The sequence below is a fragment of the Schistocerca americana genome, chromosome 3, assembly GCF_021461395.2.
Source record: "Schistocerca americana isolate TAMUIC-IGC-003095 chromosome 3, iqSchAmer2.1, whole genome shotgun sequence".
NCBI lineage: Eukaryota > Metazoa > Arthropoda > Insecta > Orthoptera > Acrididae > Schistocerca > Schistocerca americana.
Genome location: NC_060121.1, coordinates 776,776,727 through 776,802,947, shown reverse-complemented (window position 1 = coordinate 776,802,947; position 26,221 = coordinate 776,776,727). Strand labels below are relative to the sequence as shown.

General features: G+C 47.2%; 1 protein-coding gene and 3 non-coding genes across 4 annotated transcripts in view; 1 reads left to right on the top strand and 3 right to left on the bottom strand.

Annotated features, from left to right (window-relative positions):
• LOC124606656 (proton-coupled folate transporter) overlaps positions 1 to 26,221 on the top strand; it is a 329,568-nt gene that overhangs the window by 268,000 nt on the left and 35,347 nt on the right. The window contains exon 7 of the mRNA XM_047138661.1: positions 8,492 to 8,629. Within this exon, the coding sequence (XP_046994617.1) occupies positions 8,492 to 8,629 (138 nt within the window). The remainder of the gene's footprint in view (positions 1 to 8,491; positions 8,630 to 26,221) is intronic.
• Positions 14,876 to 14,949, bottom strand: Trnas-cga. Its single transcript has one exon. It is a non-coding gene; the product is annotated as a tRNA-Ser (tRNA).
• Positions 15,178 to 15,251, bottom strand: Trnas-cga. The gene has a single exon. It is a non-coding gene; the product is annotated as a tRNA-Ser (tRNA).
• Trnas-cga lies at positions 15,782 to 15,855 on the bottom strand. The gene has a single exon. It is a non-coding gene; the product is annotated as a tRNA-Ser (tRNA).

The following is a 26,221-nucleotide window of genomic DNA, read 5'->3' as shown; positions in this document are numbered from 1 at the left end:
ATTTCGAACATCTTAACTCCATCTTAGGTTGTCGAAAGCATTTTGCATGTTGACAGACCCTATGAACGTGCCGTGAATTTTCTTCAGGCTTGCTTCCATTATCAACTGCAACGTCAGAACTGCCTCTCTGGTGGCTTTACCTTTCTTAAAGCTAAGCTTTTCCATTCTTCTGTATATTATTCTTGTCAGAAGCTTGTATTCATGGGCTGTTAAGCTGGCTGTGCCATAATTGTCGCACTTGTCGGCTCTTGCAAATTTCGTTGTTGCGTGGATGATGTTTATCCGAAAGTCTGATGGTATATCACCAGTCTCATACGTTCTACACACCAACGTTATTTTGCTGTCACTTCATCCAATAATTTTAGAAATTCCGTTGGAATGTTATCTGACCTTCTGCCTTATTTGATCTTAAGTCATCCAAAGCTCGTTTAAATCCTGCTTTTAATACTAGGTGCCCTATTTCTTCTCTGTCGACACCTGTTTCTTCTTTGATCACACTATCGGACAAGTCCTCCCTTCATAAGGGCTTCTTAGTATAATATTACCGCACTCTCTTTTAATTTCACCAAAGGTTGTTTTGACTTTTCTGTACGCTGTGTCCGTCCCTCTGACACTCATTTCTTTTTCGATTTCCTCACACTTGTCATGCAGCCACTTCGCATTAGCTTCCATGCACTTTCTATTTCATTCCTAAGTGACTTGTATTTCTGTATTCCCGAAATCCCTTGAACATTCTTGTACATCCTCCTTTTGTCGATCAATTGAAGTATTTCATCTATATCTACGTAGGTACTCCGCAAGCCTCGGTGCGGCGCGTGGCTGAGGGTACCCTGTACCACTACTAGTCATTTCCTTTCCCGCAAACAGAGCGAGGGAAAAAGAGCTGTCTACATGCCTCCGTATGAGCCCTAATTTCTCGCATTTTGTCTTCGTGGTCCTTAGGAGCAATGTATGTTGGCCGCAGTAGAATCGTTCGGTAGTCAGCTTTAAATGCCGATTCTGTAAATTTTCTCAATTTTCTGGAAAAGAACATCGCCTTCCCTCCAGAGATTCCCGTCTGAGTTCCCGAAGCTTCTCTGCAACACTTACGTGTTGTTCGAACCTACTGGTAACAAATTTAGCAGTACTCGTGTGAGTTGTCTCGATGTCTTCCTTTAAACCGATCTTTGGGCACAAATACCAAGTCTGGGTTGTAAGCCTTATTCGTTCCCTTGTCTTTCACATCAAAGACCAAGTGCATGCTGATAGTTTCTGCCCATTGAGCTAGTAACTCCCCACTGACATCGACGGTGTCATACCGCCAATCCGTGTGATGGCTGTTAAAGTCTCCAGTGTATATACAAGGGTGATCGAAAGCCGGCAGAACTGTGGAGGTCCAATTCACACTTGGAGGCTTGTACAGGTTGACAATTTTTAAGTCGTTTGTCTGGATTACTATTGTGTAGATGTGGTTAACGTCTGTAGAATCAATTACATGCACTCCGCTTAGACCTGACTTCACATAAGTGGCTATTCCATATTGTGGATGATGGATAGCTTCGACCAGTGTATAACCAGGTATTCGTCCTCTACGCTGAAGATCTTGCTCATATTTGGTATGTGTTTCTTGAATACTGACAACATCAATGTTAAGTTCATGCAGTTGTTTCTGTAGATACTCACATTTGGCAGAGCTTATGCCTTCGATTTTAAGCTGCATAACACGAACTAGGTGTTTCTCGTCTCTAGTTGGATGGTCCTGAAAAGGACGGTTATTACTTATGTTTCCGGGCATATAGTATATCACCTATGACACTGTTGCTCGTTTAGCACCACCCAGGGGTCACGTGTAGGGTAATATAGGTTGCTACCCACTCTGTCCTCCAAATCATTTATGTACATAGAGAGAGCAGCGGTCCTATCACACTTAACTGGTTGAAAAACACGGACTTTAAGGTTTAATCTTGTCTAGTATCATATGTATATTGTATAAAATCATCTGCCTTATTTCAACTGCATATTGTATAAAATCAACAAACGATTAAATAAATAAATTTAAACTGATATGATACAGATCCCAAATACTCGAGCAGTACTCAAGAATCGATCGCACCAGAGTCCTATGTGTGGTCTCCTTTACAGACGAACCACACTTTCCCAGAATTCTCCCAATAAACCGAAGTCGACCATTCGCCTTTCCTACCACAGTCCTCATATGGTCGTTCCATTTTGTATAGCTTTGAAACGTTACGCCCGGATATTTAAACGACGTGACTGTGTCGAGCAGAGCACAAATAACGCTGTATCTGAACATCACGGGTTCATTTTTCCTACACATCCGCATTAAGTTACATTTTTCCACATTTAGAGCTAACTGCCATTCATCACACCAACTAGAAATTTTGTCTGAGTCGTCTTGTATCCTCCTACAGTCACTCAACTTCGACACCTCACCAAACACCACAGAATTATCAGCAAACAACCACAGATTGCTGTCCACCCTGTCTGCCAAATTATTTATGTATATAGAGAGAAAACAGCGGTCCTACCACACTTCCCTTGGCCACTCCTGACGATACCCTTGTCTCTGATGAACACTCGCCTTCGAGGACAACATACTGAGTTTTATAACTTAAAAACTCTTCGAGCTACTCACATATCTGTAAACCTATTCCATATGGTCGTACCTTCGTTAACAGCCTGCAGTGGGGCACCGTGTCCAAAGCTTTTCGGAAATCTGCAAATGTGGAACCTACCTGTTGCCATTCGGCCATAATTCGCAATATATCGTGTGAGAAAAAGGCGAGCTGAGTTTCGCTCGAGCGATACGTTCTAAAATTCGTGGACATAAGCTATCAGTCTCAAGAAAATTTATTATATTCGAACAGAATATGTTCAAGGATTCTGTAGCAAACCGAAGTTAGGGACATTGATCTGTTGTTTTGCGGGTCCAGTCACCTGCGACTTTTTTCCAGTTGCCTGTGACTTTGGGCTGCGCGAAAGATTCGCGGTAAATGAAAACTAGGTAAGGGGCCTGTCCCGTAGAGTACTCTTTGTAATACAAAATTGGGATTCCATCCAGATCTTGTGACTAATTTGATTTCAAATTTTTCAATTGTTTCTCTGCGACAGGGATGCTTATTACTACGTCGTCTATAGGGGAGTCTATCCGATGGTCAAATGACGTTATGTTTGTACGATTCTCCTGCGTACATGATTTCTTGAACGAGAAATTTAAAACTTCGGCTTTCATTTTGGTATCTTCAACTGCCACACCAACCTGGTCAACAATGGGCTAGATGGAAGCCTTAGACCCACTTAGCGATTTTACATAGAATCTGAATTTTCTCGGGTTTTCTGCCAGATCCTTTGCTAATGTGTGACGGTAACAGCTGTTGTATGCCTCGCGTGTGGATCTTTTCACAGACGAACGAATCCCTACTAACCTTTGCTTGTTATTTGTGCGTTCTCTTTTGAACCGAGAGTGCAACAGTCTCTGCTTGAAACTTCCTGGCAGATTAAAACTGTGTGCCCGACCGAGACTCGAACTCGGGACCTTTGCCTTTCGCAGGCAAGTGCTCTACCATTTCATATCAGCGCACACTCCGCTGCAGAGTGAAAATCTCATTCTGGAGTCTCTGCTTCCTCAGCAGTTTCCAAATTTCGTTATTACACCACGGTGTCTTTTCCATCCTTAATCCACTCACTAGGCACATAACTCTCCAGGCCACGATTTACAATGTGCTTGAACTTTGCCCATAATTCCTGGAACTAAGTGATGTCAATTTACTGTCTAAGTGAGATTCTAACAGTTGCTTATCTGCTCTATCTAGCAGAAACACTTTCCTAGCCTTCTAGACTGACTTATTGATTTTCGTAACCAAATTTGCTATAGAGGCATCATGATCGCTAATCTCCGTTTCTGTACTGACGTTGTCGATAACATCCGGCCTATTTGTGGCTACAAGGTCTTAGTTATTTCCGTTGCTGTGGACTGCCGAACCAGGTGCCCGTGGTTTCTTCGCAGGCACATTCCTTGTGCTGATGCATTTGTTTCGAACTTTTGTGGGTGCCCTTTTTAGAGATGTCCATTCCTCTTCAACTGATCTGCAGCGTATTAATTTGGAGCTTTGTGGATATGTCATCTAAAAGTTTAATACGAAGTGTGTGTTCTGTATACACTGACGAGCGAAAACATTATGACATTTGGAACGAAATATATCACTGTTTCTGTGTATTAGGTATCCGACACTTGCTTGGTAGGTTTGTGGATATATGTGGCATTGGATGTCTACGCACAGGTCATGTAATTCGCGTAGATAAAGGGCCTCTGACTTGCGTACGTCTTGATGGGGCCCGATTGCGCTCCAAATGGGTTCCATAAGATTAACACCAGGTGAATTTCGTCTCCTTGACATGAGCGTGAGTTCACTATAATGATCCTCAAACCACTGTAGCACGGTTCTGGCTCCGACACACGGTCAATTGTATTGCTGAGAGATGACATTGCCGTCGGCGAAGACATCAAGAATGAAGAGATCTAGGTGGTTCGCAACTGTCAGCGTGTCTTCGATTACTATCGCAAGTCCACGCAAGCGCGGGATAATGTCTCCCATAGGGCAATACTGCTCCTATCAGCCTGCGTCTGTGGCGCGCTGATCTTTTCGAGCCACTGTCCATCTGGATGACGGCGTTGGTGGAGACGATCATCGACCTATTGTAGCAAAAATGTGATTCACTCGAAGAGCCGAGACGTTTCCATTAATCGACGGTCAATCCTGATGGTCACGTGCCCACTGCAATGGTAACTGGCGACGTCGTTAGGTCAACATGTGAAGATGTAGTGATGATTTGCTGCGGAGCTCCGTGTTCAACGATGTACGATGAAGATGTGATCACAAATACTTGTGCGTGCACCAGCAGTGTGCTCTTTGGGCAGAGATGCCACAGATCTACATCTACAGCTACATGGATACTCTGCATATCATCACATTTAAGTGCCTGGCAGAGGGTTCATCGAACTACCTTCTCAATTCTCTATTATTCCAACCTCGTATAGAGCGCGGAAAGAGTGAACACCTATATCTTTCTGTACGATCTCTGATTTCACTTATTTTATCGTGGTGATCGTTCCTCCATATGTAGGTCGGTGTCAACATAATGTTTTCGTATTCGGAGGAGAAAGTTGGTGATTGGAATTTCGTGAGAAGTTCCCGTCGCAACGAAAAACGTCTTTCTTTTAGCGATTTCCAACCCAAATCCTGTATCATTTCTGCGACACGCTCTCCCATGGTTCGCGATAATACAAAGCGTGCTGCCTTTCTTTGAACTTTTTCAGTGTACTCCGTCAGTGCTATCTGGTAAGGATCCCACACCGCGCAGCAGTATTCTAAAAGAGGACGGACAAGCATAGTGCAGGCAGTCTCCTTAGTAGGTCTGTTACATTTTCTAAGTGTCCTGCCAATAAAACTCAGTCTTTGGTTAGCCTTCGCCACAACATTTTCTGTGTGTTCCTTCCAATTTAAGTTGTTCGTAAATGTAATACCTAGGTGTTTAGTTGAATTTACGGCTTTTAAATTAGACTGATTTATCGTGTAACCGAAGTTTAACGGATTCCTTTTACCATTCATGTGGATGACCTCACACTTTTCGTTATTTAAGGTCAACTGCCACTTTTCGCACCATTCCGTTTTTTTTCTAAATCGTTTTGCAGTTTGTTTTGATCTTCTAATGATTTTATTAGTCGATAAACGACGGCGTCATCTACATACAACCGAAGGCGGCTGCTCAGATTTTCTCCAAAAGCGTGTATATAGATAAGGAACACCAAAGGACCTACAGCACTATCTTGGGGAACGCCTGAAATCACTTCTATTTTACTCGATGACTTTCCGTCAGTTACTACGAACTGTGACCTCTCTGACAGGAAATCACAAATCCAGTCACATAACTGAGACGATATTCCATAAGCACGCAATTTCACTACGAGCCGCTTGTGTGGTACAGTGTCAAAAGCTTTCCGGAAATCCAGAAACACGGAATCGATCTGAAATCCCTTGTCAATAGCACTCAACACTTCATGTGAATGAAGAGCTAGTTGTGTTTCACAGGAACGATGTTTTCTGAACCCATGTTGACTGTGTGTCAATAGACCGTTTTCTTCGAGGTAATTCATAATGTTCGAGCACAGTATATGTTCTAAAACACTGCTGCATATCGATATGGGCCTGTAATTTGGTGGATAACTCCTACCACCTTTCTTGAATATTGGTGTGACCTGTGCAACCTTCCAGTCACCATCTGTGGTACTTTACACGGCAGACAAGGCTCAGAACCTCACGTTCTGTGAAGAGTCGTGGACGTCCAACCATTTAGCGTCTAGTGGTGGTTTCACTGTCCTTCTTCCTCTTTCCGTAGATGCTCAGAAGAGTAGCACGTGAACAGTACCTGCTTCGCCTTTTTCGAGATAATTCAAAAAAATGGCTCTGAGCATTATGGGACTTAACTACTGTGGTCATCAGTCCCCTAGAACTTAGAACTACTTAAACCTAACTAACGTAAGGACATCACACACATCCATGCCCGAGGCAGGATTCGAACCTGCGTCCGTAGCAGTCGCTTCGAGATAATTGTTCACAGGTTCTGCGTAATAATAATCAGCCCCTTGTCAAAGTCGCTTATCACAATGGAGTTCCTCATTAGCAGCCAGCATCTTCACTAAGGTGATCCTCCGTCAGTGTCTGTTCCGCTTGCATACTTTTGTTACTACGTCACGTGTCTGCAACGCCACCAGGCGGCATCCAACGTCGCGGGGGGCAATGGTCCACATCTATATCTACATCTACATGATTACTCTGCAATTCACATTTATGTGCTTGGCAGAGGGTTCATCGAACCACAATCATGCTATCTCTCTACCATTGCACTCCCGAACAGCTCTGGGGAAAAACGAACACCTATACCTTTCTGTTCGAGCTCTGATTTCTCTTATTTTATTTTGATGATCATTCCTACCTATGTAGGTTGGGCTCAACAAAATATTTTCGCATTCGGAAGAGAAAGTTGGTGACTGAAATTTCGTAAATAGATCTCGCCGCGACGAAAAACGTCTTTGCTTTAATGACTTCCATCCCAACTCGCGTATCATATCTGCCACACTCTCTCCGCTATTACGTGACAATACAAAACGAGCTGCCCTTTTTTGCACCCTTTCGATGTCCCCCGTCAATCCCACCTGGTAAGGATCCCACACCGCGCAGCAATATTCTAACAGAGGACGAACGAGTGTAGTGCAAGCTGTCTCTTTAGTGGACTTGTTGCATCTTCTAAGTGACCTGCCAGTGAAACGCAACCTTTGGCTCGCCTTCCCCACAATATTATCTATGTGGTCTTTCCAACTGAAGTTGTTCGTAATTTTAACACCCAGGTACTTACTTGAATTGACAGCCTTGAGAATTGTACTAGTTATCGAGTAATCGAAATCCAACGGATTTCTTTTGGAACTCTTGTGGATCACCTCACACTTTTCGTTATTTAGAGTCAACTGCCACCTGCCACACCATACAGCAATCTTTTCTAAATCGCTTTGCAACTGATACTGGTCTTCGGATGACCTTACTAGACGGTAAATTACAGCATCATCTGCGAACAACCTAAGAGAACTGCTCAGATTGTCACCCAGGTCATTTATATAGATCAGGAATAGCAGAGGTCCCAGGACGCTTCCCTGGGGAACACCTGATATCACTTCAGTTTTACTCGATGATTAGCCGTCTATTACTACGAACTGCGACCTTCCTGACAGGAAATCACGAATCCAGTCGCACAACTGAGACGATACCCCATAGGCCCGCAGCTTGATTAGAAGTCGCTTGTGAGGAACGGTGTCAAAAGCTTTCCGGAAATCTAGAAATACGGAATCAACTTGAGATCCCCTGTCGATAGCGGCCATTACTTCGTGCGAATAAAGAGCTAGCTGCGTTGCACAAGAACGATGTTTTCTGAAACCATGCTGATTACGTATCAATAGATCGTTCCCTTCGAGGTGATTCATAATGTTTGAATACCGTATATGCTCCAAAACCCTACTGCAAACCGACGTCAATGATATAGGTCTGTAGTTTGATGGATTACTCCTACTACCCTTCTTAAACAATGGTCATAATGTTTTGGCTTAGTGTAAAGTCATGTGGCCTTGATGGATTGGGAACTCTGCAGGGCAGTGCGGAGTGGCTGCGCGGTTTCAGGCGCCATGTGACGGATTGCGCGGCCCCTCCCGTCGGAGGTTCGAGTCCTCCCTCGGGCGTGGGTGTGTGTTTGTTGTCCTTAGTGTAAGTAGTGTGTAAGTCTAGGGACCGAAGACCTCAGCAGTTTGTTCTCTTAGGAGTGCACACACATTTGAATATTTTTGTACCCTGAAGGACAAGTCCAGCTGCCTAGTTGTACAGGTTTCCCTCCTTCGCTTACGACGCCACTGTTCCTCTGTGCAGCGCGGTGCTTTTCCTCGTTGCAGGCGTGCTGCTCGGGGTGCCTCTGATGAGCCGCCTGCTGCGGCTCTCGGACACCACGGTGGTGATGGTGGGCGCCGTCGCCCACGCCACCGCGCGGCTGCTGTACGCCTTCGCCAGCACTTCCGTCCTGCTCTACGTCGGTAAGTCGGCTGCCGCTTCCCAGTCGCATCGAGCTGCAACGGGGCGGCGTCTTCAACCCTAGTAATACCAGAGCGTTTCTCATAACGCACATTAGCAAGGGGGAGGGGGGCTACTTTCTGCCCATCCTACGTCCTAAAAACAATTTTAAAAAACTTCTTCCATCCTTGTTGACTTACGCAGGGTGAACATTAATAAGACCGACAGACTGCAGGTACGGATTCCTGTCTGTGAAATTAAGAAAAAATGTCCTTCGAACTTGTGTCCGGAAGTGCACGGAGTGCGTGCAATCGTCCCGGAACACAGTAGAGAGTTGCATCGTATCCACGTCGCAACAAATGTTCAAAGTGACCTCCATGGGATGCAATGCATGAGTTCACACGTCGCATCATGGACTGCCGCACTCTTTCGCACGTTCTCACCTCTCTCCAAGTAGCGTCAGAGTTGAAACTTCCTGGCAGATTAAAACTGTGTGCACCGACCGTGACTCGAACTCGGGACCTTTGCCATTCGCGGGCAAGTGCTCTACCATCTGAGCTACCGAAGCACGACTCACGCCCGGTCCTCACAGCTTTACTTCTGACAGTATCTCGTCTCCTACCTTCCAAACTTTACAGAAGCCCTCCTGCGAAACGTGCAGAACTAGCACTCCTGAAAGAAAGGATACTGCGGAGACATGGCTTAGCCACAGCCCGGGGGATGTTTCCAGAATGAGATTTTCACTCTGCAGCGGAGTGTGCGCTGAAATGAAGCTTCCTGGCAGATAAAAACTGTGTGCACCGACCGAGACTCGAACTCGGGGCCTTTGCCTTTCGCGGGCAAGTGCTCTACCATCCTTTTTTTTTTTTTTTTTTCCTAATGAACCGCTGCAGGAGCAGGACGACGGGTAGGACAGGGGTCGACACCCGAAGCCTGGCCATCCCGCCGCCACGCCCAAGCAACGTGTTCGAGTTCGAGGATCGAAGGATCAGGAAGAGGATGGAGTGGGTTTGTCGATGTTGTTCTTTTTATTTATTTATTTATTTAATTTTTATAACTTTTTTTTTGTATTATAGATTTATTTTGTTTCATTACAAAGAAAGATCCTACAACTGCCGTAGCCGAGCGTCCGAGTCGTCTTCTCGTCTGTTGGGAGGGGTTCCCCCCTATTCCGTCCGTAGAGGATCAATATGCTCCAGGATTCGTCTTCATTTTCAGCGTCTCATACCCGGAACGCCCCAGTGAGCAGGAGGATCCGCAAATAATGAACCTAAATAATTTGCGAAACGAGTTCTGTACTTCGGGTGGCGGCTGAAAGCTGCATGTGTCGTCATCAATAGGGACCAAAAGTCGAGTGTGCCTTTGGGAGCATCGCAAAATATGTAGTGAACGGCCATGCCTTTTAGCCAGTTAACGGCGTTCGTTCTGGTTGATGGAAAGTATACGACGTCGGGGCGCAATACGTCATCAGGGGAGATAGACTCCGGCAATCGCCGCAAGAGTAATGCCAGCATGCGCTGCGTCAGTAGCCAGCACTCGCTGGTCGCGGCACACGTCAGACGGTGTGCATCCGAGTCAGCGACTGAGCATGTCGGACACAAGGGGTCGTCCGTCAGATGTATGGAATGTAACCTCTGACGAGTAGCGAACTTCCCATTCACAGCTACGTACCACAATGAACGCACCGTCGTAGGTAGAAAAGGCGTGTGTACCGCTCGCCACACCGTGTTCCAGGCAACTTCAGGGTGTCTGTGGGTGACCGTATTTACAGGTTGCCGCTGCTGATAGAGGCGATAATAGTCTTTTGTGCTGGGCTTCCGTGTCGTCGGAAGTTCTGAACGTAAGTAGCTGAAGTCAATAAAGAAGTCTCTGATGTGGGTGAGTGCCGGTGATATGTGTCCTACAGAAACCGGGGGATGCAGAGAGTGTGGTGCCACTTCCGCTATCAGGGTGCCCGTCAGAGTGGCGTGGGCAGAGGTCCACGTGCGACGCATAGTGTTGAGATAAAGCGATCGCGCACGGTTATATACGTGAATTAAACCGATACCGCCCGCCCGCTGCGGCAGTGTCAGGGTGGCGTATCGGACTTTAAAAACCAGACCGGTGCTTACGAAATGTCCATATGCTGCTTGAAAGCTGTCGGACATCGTAGCTGTCAAGGGAAGGATATGCGCAAAATAGTTCAGTTTTGAGACAAGATAGGTGTTGACATAACGTGTTCTGAGGAGCATATCCAAGCGACGCAGTTTGTTGTCCTGCAGCAGAGCACGTGTCTGGTGTAGGAGCCGGCGGTACGTAGCCGCCGCCGTGCGGCGGACATTGCTATAGAATTGCACTCCTAAACACTTGAGTACGGGCACCTTGTCAAAGGGCACCGCCGTTGTGTGGGAAATCCCCCCTCCGACATCCATGTATTTTGTCTTCTTCACGTTGATGACGCTCCCAGCGACCGCCCCGTACTGGCGTAGCCACTGTAGCGCCATATGCATTTCATCCTCTGATCTGGCCAGGAACACCACGTCATCGGCGAATGCACCACAACAAAAGGTCACGTCCCGCAAGGAGATACCAGTTAATCGCTGCCGTAGACCATGTAAAGCTGGTTCAAGTGCTGCAGCAAATAATATGCCCGACAGGGGGCACCCTTGTCGCACTGACCGTCCAACAACAATGTGACCAGACTGATAACCGTTGACCATCATGCGGGAGCGCGCTCCGTGGACCAGTCGAAGGACCACCTGTGCAGACTCCGGACAGAGGCCCATGCGATGCAAAACTGCGCGTAAGAAGCCGTGATCGACGCGGTCGAATGCGTGGTCAAAATCTACGGCGACAAGGGCGCCTCGTATTTTGCAGGCCGCCGTCAAAGCAATTACGTCGCGGTATGCTCCTAACGCCGTATGAATGTTGCTGACACCACCTAAACATGTCTGATCGGTGTGGATGGCTTTCCCGATAGCGGTGTGGAGACGCGCGCGGAGGATACGGGCGAAGATCTTGTAGTCGGTGTTGAGGAGTGTGAGTGGGCGAAAATCCTGCCACCTACAACCACCATTCGGTTTCGGAACTGGGACCAAGATGCCTTCTGTGAATTCTGTGGGGACAGTGAAATCAGGTCTGATCAGGTCTTGAAACATTTGGAGCCACTTGTCGCCCATAAGGTGGTAAAACGTGCGGTAGAATTCCAGGGGTAAACCGTCCGGTCCAGGCGACTTGTTCGGTGCTCCACGTGCCAAGGCCGATGTCAGCTCGTCGGGTGTAATGGGCAACAGCAGACTATCATCGGGTGCCACGTCCCGAGGGGCGGGAAAATCGTGCAACAGCCCGTCATAATCACGTACATTCCGCGGATCTTCCATGTACAAGGTCCCATAGTGTCTGGCGAAGGTGTGCGCGATGTCCGCTGGTGTCACTGCGCGCCCGCCGTCCTCCGTGTTTACCGCCGTAATGAGCTGATGTTTGCGGTGGCGCCTCTCGCGCACAATGTGATACACTGACGCTGTTTCGTTGGGGATACAGTCTTGCACTCGCGCACGGATGCGGACACCGTCTAGCTGCTCTGTCCTGATGCGAAGTAGACGAGCTTTGATGCGTTGTACGGACATCTGACGTTCGGGAGACGGCGGTTGCGTCGCCAGCTCACGTAACGCTGTATAGTAAAATTCCGATGTTGCCCTTTGCCAGTTCCATCTGTCACGCCCGTAGGCCATCAAGGTCTTTCGGAGGGCAGGTTTGACACATCCCAGCCACCACAGCAACGTGGAAGCGTACATAGGCAGGCGCCTGATACATCGACGCCACGTGTCAGTGACTGCTCGCCGACACGCTTCCTCGCGAAGGAGGGAGACGTTCAGCGTCCACGGGCCCCTGCTGCGTCTTGTGAGTTGTCGTGGCAAGGTGACAGTGCAGATGTACGCGAGATGGTCCGTGAAGGCCGTCGGCCAGAGTTCTGCATCACGGGTTGCTGTGCGGAGGGCACGCGAGACGTATATCCGGTCCAGACGACTGGCAGAATGGCTGGTAAAGTGCGTATATCCACTCTGGGTCCCATGATGCAAGAGCCATGTGTCGTGGAGCGCGAGGTCACGTATCAATGCTTGTAGAGCGGGGCATGGGACGTAATGCGGTATCTGGTCCTCGGGCCGCAGAACACTGTTAAAATCGCCGCCCTCTATGTAATGGTCCATATTTCCTTGCAAAAGTGGGGCCAACTCCTCCGAATAGAAGACATGCCTGTCACCACGGTGCGAATTACCGGAGGGAGCGTAGACGTTAATGAGGCGGACTGCGCCAAGTGTGAGTGCGATGCCTCGCCCGTTCGGCAAGTACGTCGCGTCCGTCGCGTCTATGCCATCTCGGAGAAGGATGGCCGTTCCTCCTGCGCCATCACCTACGGGTAGGCTGTACGTGGTGTAGCCATATAGGTCTAAACACAGCTCGGGACGGACCTCCTGGAGAAGGGCAATGTCCAAGTCTGCCGCTCTGATCATGTCGTGTAACATGCGGGTCTTGACAGTGGAGTGGACACCATTTACGTTGACTGTTCCCACACGGTATGACTGAGACATATCAAGAGGCGGAGGCAGTGTGCCGGTGCAATCCCACAGTGATTTCACACACCACACACCACACAGCCATCCACCTGCATGCTGTGCATTACTGTGCCGTAGGAGTTCCTGACTGGCAGAGCCCTCCGGGCTCATTGTCAGCCATGGGCTCTGGTGGAGATATCGATGTTTGCTGTGCATCATCTGCCTCCATATCGTCTGCCCAATCACCAAGAGACGATTGTGATGTCATTGGGGGCTGGACGCTTTCACAGGAGCCCACATTTTGGGAGTCGACGCAGTGCGCCTCGTTTTCTGGGCCACCAGATTTAGGAGAGTGTTCCTTGTCTTCAGGCACCTTCTGGTGAATGATGCCACTGGAGTCCGTTGCAATTGTGGGCGAGTCAACGAAGTCGATGTCTTCCGCCGGCGTCACATTCCTGTCCTGTTCGTCAGCTGACAATCGCCTCTTCTTGTGTCGCTTGGGTGATTTTTGCTTTCGGGTCCGAGATTCTACATCCACTGGAGGGCGGGGCTCGACACGGTCTCGGTCGCTAGGAACCCCTGTGTCTGATCCCGACAGTGACGGTGGCTGGGTGACCACGACGCTGCGGTGGGCGGAGGCTGTAGGAACCTCTGCACCGTTGGGCTGCGGCGTCGTCGACGGCGCTGACTCTCCAACGGAGCTGGCAGCGGCTTGAGGAGGTAGCAGGTTTTGATCATCCATCACATCATGTCGTGCCGCCTCCACATATGTTAGCGGGAGAGAGGTCATAGTGGATCGTTGGGGAAGTTCATTGCGGGGCACCTGAACGAGGCGGCGCTGCAGACACTCAGTTCTAACATGGCCCTCCTGGCCGTAGCCCGAGCAGGTCCTCGGTTGTCCATCATATATAACAATTGCGCGGCAGCCACCAACGAAAACATACGATGGAACGTGCTTCTTAAGTTCTATGCGCACTTGTCGTACCCCGTTAAGGACAGGGTACGTTTCGAATGTGTTCCATTTCTCCTCTGTGTGGCTCAGAACTGTGCCGTATGGCCGCAGCGCATCAACGACTAGGTTGGCAGGGACTTCGAACGGTAGTTCAAAGATGCGCACGGTACGCACCCCCAGACCAGCATGGTCAACTCCTACCACGCTCACGTTACCGTCTGCGTGACAGAAGCAAAAGCCGTTTGCAGATCGTTGGAGTAATCTGTCGCAGGCCGCTTCGTCAATCAGTTTGAGGCACACTGTGCTGGTTACAATAGACAGATGAATTCCTATCAGTTCTTGTGGTTCGATGTGCATGATGTCTCGTAGAAACCGTTCAATTTCATGGGCCTTCGGTCTCGTGTACGATGCGTTGAACGTTAGTTTGATTGTAGCTTTTCGATATGAGAACGCCATGTCGGGTCAGTACAGGTACTATACGGCAAGACAACGACGCGACCGCGCGCTAGCGGGTAAACAACAACACCTGCGGAGCACTGCCCGGCGCGCCGAGCCCGTCCGCACGGTAACACGGCTGAAAGCCGACTGCGTGACAGTATCTCGTCTCCTACCTTCCAAACTTTACAGAAGCTCTCCTGCGAACCTTGCAGAACTAGCACTCCTGAAAGAAAGGATACTGCGCAGACGTGGCTTAGCCACGGCCTGGGGGATGTTTCCAGAATGAGATTTTCACTCTGCAGCGGAGTGGGCGATGAAATGAAACTTCCTGGCGAGTTAAAACTGTGTGCACCGACCGAGACTCGAACTCGGGGCCTTTGCCTTTCGCGGGCAAGTGCTCTACCATCTGAGCTACCGAAGCACGACTCACGCCCGGTCCTCACAGCTTTACTTCTGACAGTATCTCGTCTCCTACCTTCCAAACTTTACAGAAGCTCTCTTGCGAACCTTGCAGAACTAGCACTCCTGAAAGAAAGGATACTGCGGAGACATGGCTTAGCCACAGCCTGGGGGATGTTTCCGGAATGAGATTTTCACTCTGCAGCGGAGTGTGCGCTGAAATGAAACTTTCTGGCAGATTAAAACTGTGTGCACCGACCGAGACTCGAACTCGGGGCCTTTGCCTTTCGCGGGCAAGTGCTCTACCATCTGAGCTACCGAAGCACGACTCACGCCCGGCCCTCACAGCTTTACTTCTGACAGTATCTCGTCTCCTACCTTCCAAACTTTACAGAAGCTCTCCTGCGAACCTTGCAGAACTAGCACTCCTGAAAGAAAGGATACTGCGGAGACATGGCTTAGCCACAGCCTGGGGGATGTTTCCAGAATGAGATTTTCACTCTGCAGCGGAGTGTGCGCTGAAATGAAACTTCCTGGCAGATTAAAACTGTGTGCACCGACCGAGACTCGAACTCGGGGCCTTTGCCTTTCGCGGGCATGTGCTCTACCATCTGAGCCACCGAAGAACGACTCACGCCCGGCCCTCACAGCTTTACTTCTGACAGTATCTCGTGTCCTACCTTCCATACTTTACAGAAGCTCTCTTGCGAACCTTGCAGAACTAGCACTCCTGAAAGAAAGGATACTGCGGAGACATGGCTTAGCCACAGCCTGGGGGATGTTTCCAGAATGAGATTTTCACTCTGCAGCGGAGTGTGCGCTGAAATGAAACTTCCTGGCAGATTAAAACTGTGTGCACCGACCGAGACTCGAACTCGGGGCCTTTGCCTTTCGCGGGCAAGTGCTCTACCATCTGAGCTACCGAAGCACGACTCACGCCCGGCCCTCACAGCTTTACTCCTGACAGTATCTCGTCTCGTCACAGTTGTGGTGAACATGGTGTTGAAGGGTGTGCACATCACTAACTGGTTGAGCATAAACAACGATTTTCAAGTGCCCCCGAAGGGTCTGTGATCTAACAGGCCATTCTACAGGTCCTCCGTGTCCTATGCAGCATCTGGAGGAGATTTTGTTGAGGGTTGGATTGGGTTGTTTGGGGGAGGAGACCAGACAGCGAGGTCATCGGTCTGATCGGATTAGCGAAGGATGGGGAAGGAAGTCGGCGGTGCCCTTTCAAAGGAGCCATCCCGGCATTTGCGTGGAGCCATTTAGGGAAATCATGGAAAACCTAAATGAGGACGGTCGGACGCGGGATTGAACCGTCGTCCTCCCGAATGCGAGTCCAGTGTGCTAACCACTGCGCCACCTCGCTCGGTTCTGTTGTCGAGGTATCGGCTCACTGTAATGCGGGAATAGGGTTGTCCTCCGTCGGGGAGAAACACATTCCTGATTCGGAGTGGCGGAAAAAAGGTTCCGTGAACATGTGTCCTCAAATGCTTCGCTGCCACTGTAGATGGCGCTGACGAATGAAAATTCCTCTGGACACATGTCATGTGTTCCTTGTGTGCTGCAGGCCGTGTGATTGACACAGCGTAGTGTAAGCAGAATTGTCGATACTCACGTCGGGAACAAGCCGAGATGGTGTTTGTGTACGACCAAACATATGGAAACAGTAGAGAGGTGGCACAGCTATTGCAAAACAGATCTCCTCACAGGCAACAACCGCATCACACATTTCAAACCCTCTTTGGGCATTTTTGTGATCATTGGTCCTTACAGATAGAGAACGTGCAGGGAGGCGGCGCACTGTGGACTGTGTGTACACACGATTTGGAGGACCGTGTTCTACAGGATGTTGAGACAGACACTACTACAACCTGCAGGTGTAAGCCAAAGTACGATTATGTGTATCCTGCATGACAACCACTACTATCCCTATCGCCTGCAACGAGTGCTATGATTATCAGGAGCGGGTTTCTTCCTATTGGAAGGATTTTGCCGACGGTTTTTGTACGAAGCCGTCACACTTATGGGATTTTTGTTGTCAGTCGTCTTTATAGATGAAGCAACCTTTACCAGAACTGGCTTCATTAGTCTGTATGACAGACAGTTCTCGGGGAACTGTTGAGGCGTCTCATCAGCTTCGGTTTGGCCTCAGTGTTTGGACAGGGATTCTTGACGACCGCTTACTTGGACCGGTTATTATTCCACAACACCTCGATGGAGGAACGTGGACTGCCTGTGATTTACTCTGCCTGGGCTGCCTGAGAATGTGCCTTTGGCAGTACGACGGATAATGTGGATTCTGCATGACGGAGCACCACACCACTTCTGCATTACAGTTCACCGATACCTTAACGACATCTTCCCTCGACGATGGATATGAACACAGAGGCCTGTCCCATCACATGCTAGACCCCCGTAGTTAAACCCGCTGGATTTTTACCTCTGGAGCCATCTGAAAAGCGTTGTGTGTACTCAGCCAGTTCATCATGTGCAGACTCTTCATCAGCATGTCCATGACGCCTGTGACGCTATTTGGAGAGAGCCCAGAACATGCAAAAAGTTCGGGAATCCGTGATGCGACGTGTGAACGCTTCATTTCATCATATGGAGATGACTTTGAAAATTTGTTGTGGTTTGGATGCGATGCAACTCTGTACTGTGTTTCGGGACGATTTGTTGTTGTTGCACACACACCGTCCATTTCCGGACACAAGTTCGTAGGACCTGCTTCCCCGATTTCCAGTCTGAAATCCGTACCTGCACTTTGTCGGTTTTACTAAAGTTCATCGTTTATTAACAACATACATTTCAAAGCTATATTGATGTGTAACTAGGGTCCTGAACCTGAAAATATCTTTTAACAAACTGTTCGCTATATCAACACACTTCGAGTAATGTGTACTACCGGCGGGAGGTGGGGGTGTACTTTATGCCTATCCTAAAAAAAATGCAGATTTTGTTTATTGTTGCTGATTTTTATTCACAACATACTTTTTAAAGACATGTTGATGCTTAAGTGAGAACCTGAACCTGAAAATATTGAATATGACTTTCACTGGAGAGAGTCACATTCACTACTAAGAGTTAAATTTTTGTGTTAGGTTTAGCTGAAAAATTTAAAACATTTATGGAATCTGTAGAAGTATTTATTCAGCACAATAAATGTACTATTCAGATTTTTAATATATAAAGTAACCAACCAGATTACAATACTGTGAAAAGGTGAGCATAACGTACTCCACCCCCCTGGTACTTCCACAATTAATCTATATATGTATAAGAACTAATGAGTGAATGTTGTAGAGTTCTCTCACTTCCTTTTGCCACGTTTAGTGTCATCTAGCGCAGTCTTTGTAACTCGGCAGGTCAGTCTGTCCTGTATAACTTGTTCCCTCTTGGGAACTTTACAGTTGTATTTGTGTGCATCTACTTGTGATGCTGAAGTAATTAGATTAGGAAGTAAGACATAAAATGTAGTAGATGTATTTTGCTCTTTGAGCAGTCAAGTAACTAGTGATGGCTGAAACAGAGAGGGTATAAAATGCATACTGCCTATAGCACGAAGAGCATTTCTGAAAAAGTGGAATTTGTTAACCTCTAACATGTATTTTTGTGTTAGGAAGTATTTTATGTAATTATTTGTATGGAGTGTAGCCTCGTACAGAAGTGAAACGTGGACTATAAAAAGTTCAGATAAGAAGAGAAGAGAAATTTTTGAAATGTGGTGCTGCAGAGGGATCTGTATATCGAGTGAGGAAGTACTGTATCTGATCAGGGAAAAAAGAAATGTTTGAAACAACTTGACTAAAAGAAGGCCTCGGTTGACAGGATACATCCTAAGGCATGATGAAATCTTTGATTCGCTAAAGGAGGGAATATGTGTGTGGGGGCCCAAGGGGAAGGGGGGGGGAGGTTATTTTAGAAGGAGACCAAGATATGAATTCAGTAAGCAGGTTCGAATCGATGTAGATAGCAGCAGTTATTTGGAGATGAAGACGTTTGCACGGGATAGAGTAGTGCCGAGAGCTGCATCAAACCAGTCTTCAGACTACAGACCACAAAGACAACAATGCGTTCTTTTGTTCAGGACATGCAGATTTTTCCGAGGCACTGCAGCGAGAGGACACTCATATGTCTCACACGGGGCCACATTGCAATTGACTTTTTATAAATTTTAATATTTGTAGGTCGTGAAGGTCATAACTCAAGTATACCTCTGCTAAAGCAATTCGATGCAACTCCCAAAAACACTTGGGAAAATCGATCTTGAAGGTTTTCATCCATTTTTAATATGCTAAATTAAGGTGGTTTTCTTTCGCTAAGCAATATGGCTGTGTGGAACAATACTCTTTTAACGCTTGAGGAGACCTGGGTCCGAATCGTGGTGTTATCAACTTTTTAACAAAGGTGCATGTTCTATGAGCATTCACTTGACTTGGAAAATACAAAAAAAAATTTTTTTTTAATTATACAGTCTTTATTATCGATTCTTTATAAAAGATCTATAGTTATGAATTTTTATTTGCATCGAAAGCTGGATTTTTCTGAGCAGTATATACACTGATGAGCCAAAATATTATGAGCACCTGCTTAATATTCAAATAACTTACGGGTTTGCTGCCGGGTGACGTCATCGACTACCGCGGTGGTCGACGACGTCTCCCGGCAGCAAACCCGTAAGTTATTTGAACACTCAATTCGCCGGGAAAAGTTAAGATCTCACCTGCTTAACAGCTTGTTTGTCCGTCTTTGGAACGAAATACGTCGCTGATTGTGAGTATCAGGGATCCAACAGTTTGTTGATAGGTTTGTGGAGCAGTTTGTTGATTGTTTTGTCGAGGTATGACTACGAACAGGTCATGTAATTCCCACAAATAACGGGTCGCTTATCTGCGGTGATGGCACTCTATAGCGACCCAGATGGGTGCTATAGGATTTACATCAGGCGAATTTGGTCGGCGAGACATCAACCACTGTAGCACGGTTCTGGCTCCGAGACACGGACAGTTACACTGCTGAAAGATGACATCACCAGTGGGGAAGACATCAAGGATGAAGGGATAGACGAGGTTCGCAGCTGTCAACGTGTCTTCGCTTGCTACCACAGGTCCCATAGCACAATACCGCACCAATCCCCTGTGTCCGCGGCGCGCTGCAAGTTTCGAGCCGTCGTTCATCTCGATGGCGGCCTTTTTTGGGACGACCAGCGATGGTCCCGTGCCTGCTGAAATCGAAATTGACAATTTCGTTGGGTCATCATGTGAACATGTAGGGGTGATTTGCCGTGGAGCTCCATCTTCAACAATGTACGATGGCCAGTTTCCTCCGAAACACTTTTGTATGCACGAGCATTGTGTTCTTCCGGCAGAGATGCCACACATCGCCTTCAAACCTACTTTACAGAACTGACAAGCATCCGATTCCCATATTGTGTGAAGAGTCGCGGACATCCAACCATTTAGCGCCTAGTGGTAAATTCACTGTCCTTCTACCTCCATAGATGTTTTCGACAGTAGCACGTGAACATTCGACCAACTTCTCCGTTTTCGAGACACTCGTTCACAGGCTCTGCATAATAATGATAATCTGCCCTTCATCAAAGACGCTTATCTCAACGAATTTCCCCATTTACAGTCAATAGCGTTGCTAGGGTGACCCCCGTCAGTGTCAGTGTCTAGGGTGACCATCCGGCGGCATCCAATGCCCTGTCGGGCAGTGGTTCAAAATGGTTCAAATGGCTCTGAGCACTATGGGACTTAACACTTCTGAGGTCATCAGTCCCCTAGAACTTAGAACTACTTAAACCTAACTAGCCTAAGGACATCACACACATCCATGCCCGAGGCAGGATTCGAACCTGCGACCGTAGCGGTCGCCTGAGCTCCAGACTGTAGCGCCTAGAACCGCTCGGCCACCCCGGTCGGCTCGGGCAGTGGTCATAATGTTTTGGCTTATCAGTATATACTGATTATCCAGAACATCATGACCATCTACCTAATAGCCGGTATTTGGCACGGATAACAGCGGCGATGGTACTTCGTGGCATGGAAACAATAAGGCCTTGGTAGGTCGCTGGAGGGAGTTGGCACCACATATGGACACACAAGTCACTTAATTACCGTAAATTCAGGAGAGGGGCGGGGGGGGGGGGGGGAGCGACGGCCTCTGACGCCACGTTCAGTCACATCCCAGATGTGTTCGATCAGCTACAGATCTGGCGAGTTGGGGGCCTAGCACATCTACTGGCACTCGCCACTGTGTTCCTGGAGCCACTCCATCACAGTCCTGGCCATCAGCAACCTAGAACGTAGAACTACTTAAACCTAACTAACCTAAGGACATCACACACTGTCACTGCTGTCAGGAAGTACGATCGTCATGAAAGGGCGTACGTGGTCTGCAACCAGTAAACGATACTCTTTGGCCGTCATGGTGCCTTGCAGGAGCTCCACTGGACCCATGGATTCCCATGTGAATGTGCCCTACAGCATAACGGAGCACCGAGCGAGGTGGCGCAGTGGTTAGACACTGGACTCGCATTCGGGAGGACGACGGTTCAATCCCGCGTCCGGCCACCTTGATTTAGGTTTTCCATGATTTCCCTAAATCACTCCAGGCAAATGCCGGGATGGTTCTTCTGAAAGGGCACGGCCGACTTCCTTCCCCATCCTTCCCTAATCCGATGAGACCGATGACCACGCTGTCTCGTCTCCTTCCCCAAACCAACTAACCAACCGTAACGGAGCTGCCGCCAGGTTGTCTCTGTCCCTCAGTACAGGCATCAAGGAGCTGTTCCCCTTGAAGACAAAGCATTCGCGCCCTCCCAACGTCATGATGAAAGGTATCGGCATTCATCAGACCGTGCAACACTCTGCCACTGTGCCAACGCCCAGTGCCAACGGTCCTGTGCTAAATTCAGTCGTAGTTGTCGATGTCGTGGTGTTAACATTGGCACATATATGGGTCATCGGTTGCGGATGCTCGTCGTTATGAGTGTTTATGTTAATTCCGCCACTGTTCGCCGCCTGTTCTGTTTTAGCAGTCTGCCAAGCGCACGATGTCTGACGTCTGTTATGAGGGGTGGCCACCCAACCCCACGACCTCTGGACATGGTTTCACCTTTGTTTCACCACGTGCTGAAGACACTCACCACAGCACTCCTCGAATCCCAACGAGTCGTGCAGTTTCCGAAGTGCTCGTGCCGAGCCTCAAGGCCGTCACAGTCTGCCCTCGATCAAACTCAGATAGATCGCGCGCCTTCCCCATTCTACACACGGGGAGCACGCTTCCTCGCCAGTTGACTGCTATCGCCTGGACGAGTTTATATCGACATGAGGTCGGTGGTCATAATGTTCCGGCTGGACAGTGTAATTTGAAATGGGAAGACATGCATTTTTCATATAAATGACAATTAAATGTTGTAATTAGCATACATTTGATGAATTTTATATTTAAATGATGTAGGTACAAGAACTGAAAGAAAAAAAAACGAATAAAATAACGACCGAAATGAGACTCGATTTAGTGATTTCCTATTTCGTGCACTTTATTTATTCTACTCTTCACAGAAGTGCTCTTAGAAAAAACGCCAACTGTAATCGAACCAATGAGGCACTCACCTTATAGAAAAATATGTACCTTATTTTAACACATTATTAAAAAAGATTGGAAAGCTTCAAGTCGGTTTCCTCGAGAATTTTTGAGAGTCGCATCGAACTACTTTGGGAGAGGTATATTTGACTCCTGAACTTCACGTTCCATAAATACAAAAAATTGCCAGAATTCGATTGCCGTGTAGGTCTGTTGTTGGTCGATCAATCGCCGCCGTGAGATGTACGAGCAGGTGGCTTGGAGTCTTCGCGGCGAGCCGACGCATCTCTCAGCCCGGCAAGCCCCATAATGGCCGTAACGCATTCAGTACCTTTTTACTTGTTAGAATGAAGATGGTTCATGTGCCAAATACCTTATTTTATGTTTTATGCGCAAATAAGGGGAGATCAAGGAGTCCTCTCGCACTATAGACACGTAATTTAGGTGTGTGATAGGAGGACCAAATTTGAGACACATATTTGCTGGGGTGTGCAGGTGAGATAGTGGTGATATACACTGTGTCTCAAAAGAAAGTTTATGTTTGAAGAGCATTCTGCGCATCCGCAACAAATCGGAGGAGAGTGGAGGGGGGGGGGGGGCAGCTTCTTTAAATGTGCGTAAACCAACAGTGCACCGAATTCGCAAAAAGACCTTAAACTACAGTCTTCAAAAATCCAATTGATTCAAGAATTAAAGCCTCAGGATGCCAGGCATAGGCTGCATTTCGTGTTAATGTTTGACTGCCCTTATTTAACAACATCTTGTTTTCTGACGAGGCTCATTTTCACCTGGATGGTCACGTCAATAAGCAAAATTTTCTCTACTGGAGCGCAACGAATTGTAAACAGGAGCATGAGAAACCCATTTATTCAGCAAAGGTAACTGTGTGGGCTGCGACCTCGGCTCGAGAAATAATTGGCCCCTACTTTTTTCGAGGACGAGCGCCGTCGAGCAAATATAGTTAATTCGGAACGTTGTGTGGCGATGTTAAACGACTTTGTCGAGCCTGAATTGCAAAACTTTCCTGGTTATAACCGAAGAACATGGTTTCAGCAAGACAAAACGACAGCACACAGTTTCACTGCGTCTATACTGGGAGTTCGGGGCAGCCATCCCAGTGTCTACATGCCGAGCTGTCATGCAAAATTTTGTTCGTCGTATAGACGAGTGCCGTAGACGTGCTGGTTTGCATTTTCATATTTCAATATTAAATAAAGCTTTTGTCCATAGACTTCAATGTCTCTTTTATTTTGACACATCAAATATCAATTTTCTCTTGAGACGCCCTGTAGACGCATGTCTCAAAGGCGCAGAGAAATTTCAACCAAACATAGTACAAATATCTGGAAAAAATATTACGGGGCTAGGACAGCCCGAGAACTCCAAAGAAAGGGGTTGAATTGAGGAGGAATGAGGACGATATGTTTGCATAACACTGGAATACAAGGAGCTATTTCAAACAAACAGCACACATACGGCCTACTGTCAAGCAAAAAGTACCTTGGCGGTAGGATACATGCAGCCTCCCTTTTTGTTGTTTTAGAGTGGGAAATTGTTGACAAGCATGTTGCATATTGACGTGGAATGGCTACAGCAGTTTCACCCAGATTTGGCGCTAATATGACTTATTATTTTTTCTAAATACTGCAAAGGATCAGAGCCAGGTGTTGCGACAGGAATGAGACACATTAAAATAATCGGAAACGACAAAATGAGAGTCAAGTCTATAGTCTTTATTGTTTCTAGACTGACTGGTGACGGAAGGTACCTCGTACTAGTTCTAATCATCTTCTTCGTAATACTCGCATGGGGATCGAACCTGCTGGTAACAAGTCTAACATAACATATCGGATTTAACCAGAACACTTCATGGCGACTTCCCTTTTTTTTCCCTCCAACGCCAGCGACCTAACAGTTGTAATGTCAAAACTGGCATGGTGAAGCTGAACGTTGTATTTTCTGTTGACAGCAACAAACGCCAATTACGCCAGCATTTCGCCTTACACGTCCCCTCCCACCACAATGACAAATATTGTTATTCAGATTATTGTTTATCATTATCAGCATCTGTTTCTGAAGAATGCCGATAAGAAGAAATAGAACACTAGATGCGTTAAACTTTTGTTTTTTAACGCCACTGGTGAGCTATTTCTTTACATCGGAAAACTTGTTTTTCCATCCACACCGCCCCCCCCCCCCCCCCCCCTCCCAGTGCAATCGAACTTCTTCTTTTGCGCCACATATACTTGATACTTGCTTCACATGGTCAAAGAGAAAGGTTGGACGTGATGAAAGCTCAAAAAGTAGTAAGACTCCATCGCACAGTGAAAATAAAATTATGTTCTACTACAATCTCAAAATAACCACTTCAAATATGTACCGGAAATTGTGAAAGAAATATAATATAAAATAAAAATTTTGGCACTCGATACAGCAGTGTTGATATCGATATATCGAGGAGCATATCGCCGGTACCTATCTATATATTTTGGAAAAAGTATTGATAGATCGATATAATGATATTATACAAACAACTCTAGCGCGAAACAGTGCATGTAAGCAATACATTCGTGACAATCGTGCAGATGCATTGGCCAGATTCAATTAGAATACAATGCCTGAAAAGAAGCGAAACACCAAGAAGACATGGTCCGAAGTCAGTGCGACTCGGTAAATGTGCATGTCCTGAAATGGTTAAAACTGCAATTGTCTCTTGACAGGCAGAATGGCCATCAGAGTGCTTTAGCCTTGTTTGATTTAGTGTTGTTACCAGTTCTGGTGGGGTATGTACGGGGTGTGAACAGCATCAGATGTAGAGTGATCACTACGAAGGACACACAGATCTTGCGTACTCATCTGAGACAGCATTATCAGTGTTTGACAGAGTTTGAAGGGATCCTCACTGTGGGTCTCAATTTGGTCAGCTGATCAAATCGCGCAGTATCCATATTTGTGGATCATTCGAACGTGGCAGTGACATGAGGTTGGACTGCATGGAAACGTGGGGAACGCCTACTCGTCGTTGAGGTTCCGGTCGACCACATCTGACCACCACAGTGGAGGAGTGTCATATTGTATACCAAGTACGAAACTTTGTCTCGAAACCTGGCAGAAAATCCAAAGAGATACTGGTCGTATGTGAAGTATGTTAGCGGCAAGAAACAACCAATGCCTTCTCTGCACGATAGCAATGGAGATGCTATTGAAGACAATGATGCCAAAGCAGAGTTACTAAACACAGTCTTCCGAAATGCCTTCACAAAAGAAGACGAAGTAAACATTCCAGAACTCGAATCGAGAACAGCTGCCAACATGAGTAACGTAGAAGTAAATATCCTCGGAGTAGTGAAGCAACTTAATAAAAGCAAGTCTTCTGGTCCAGACTGTATATCAGTTAGGTTACTTTCGTGGTATGCTGATTCAGTAGCCCCATACTTAGCAATCATATATAACTGTTCGCTCGACGAATGCTCCGTATCCAAAGACTGGAAAGTTGTACAGGTTACACCAATATTCAAGAAAGGTAGTAGGATTAATCCACCAAATTACAGGCCGATATCGTTAACGTCGATATGCAGCAGGATTCTAGAACATATATTGTGTTCAAGCATTATGAATTACCACGCAGAAAGCGGTCTATTGACACACAGTCAACATGGGTTTAGAAAGTTAGAAAGCATCGTTCCTGTGAAACACAT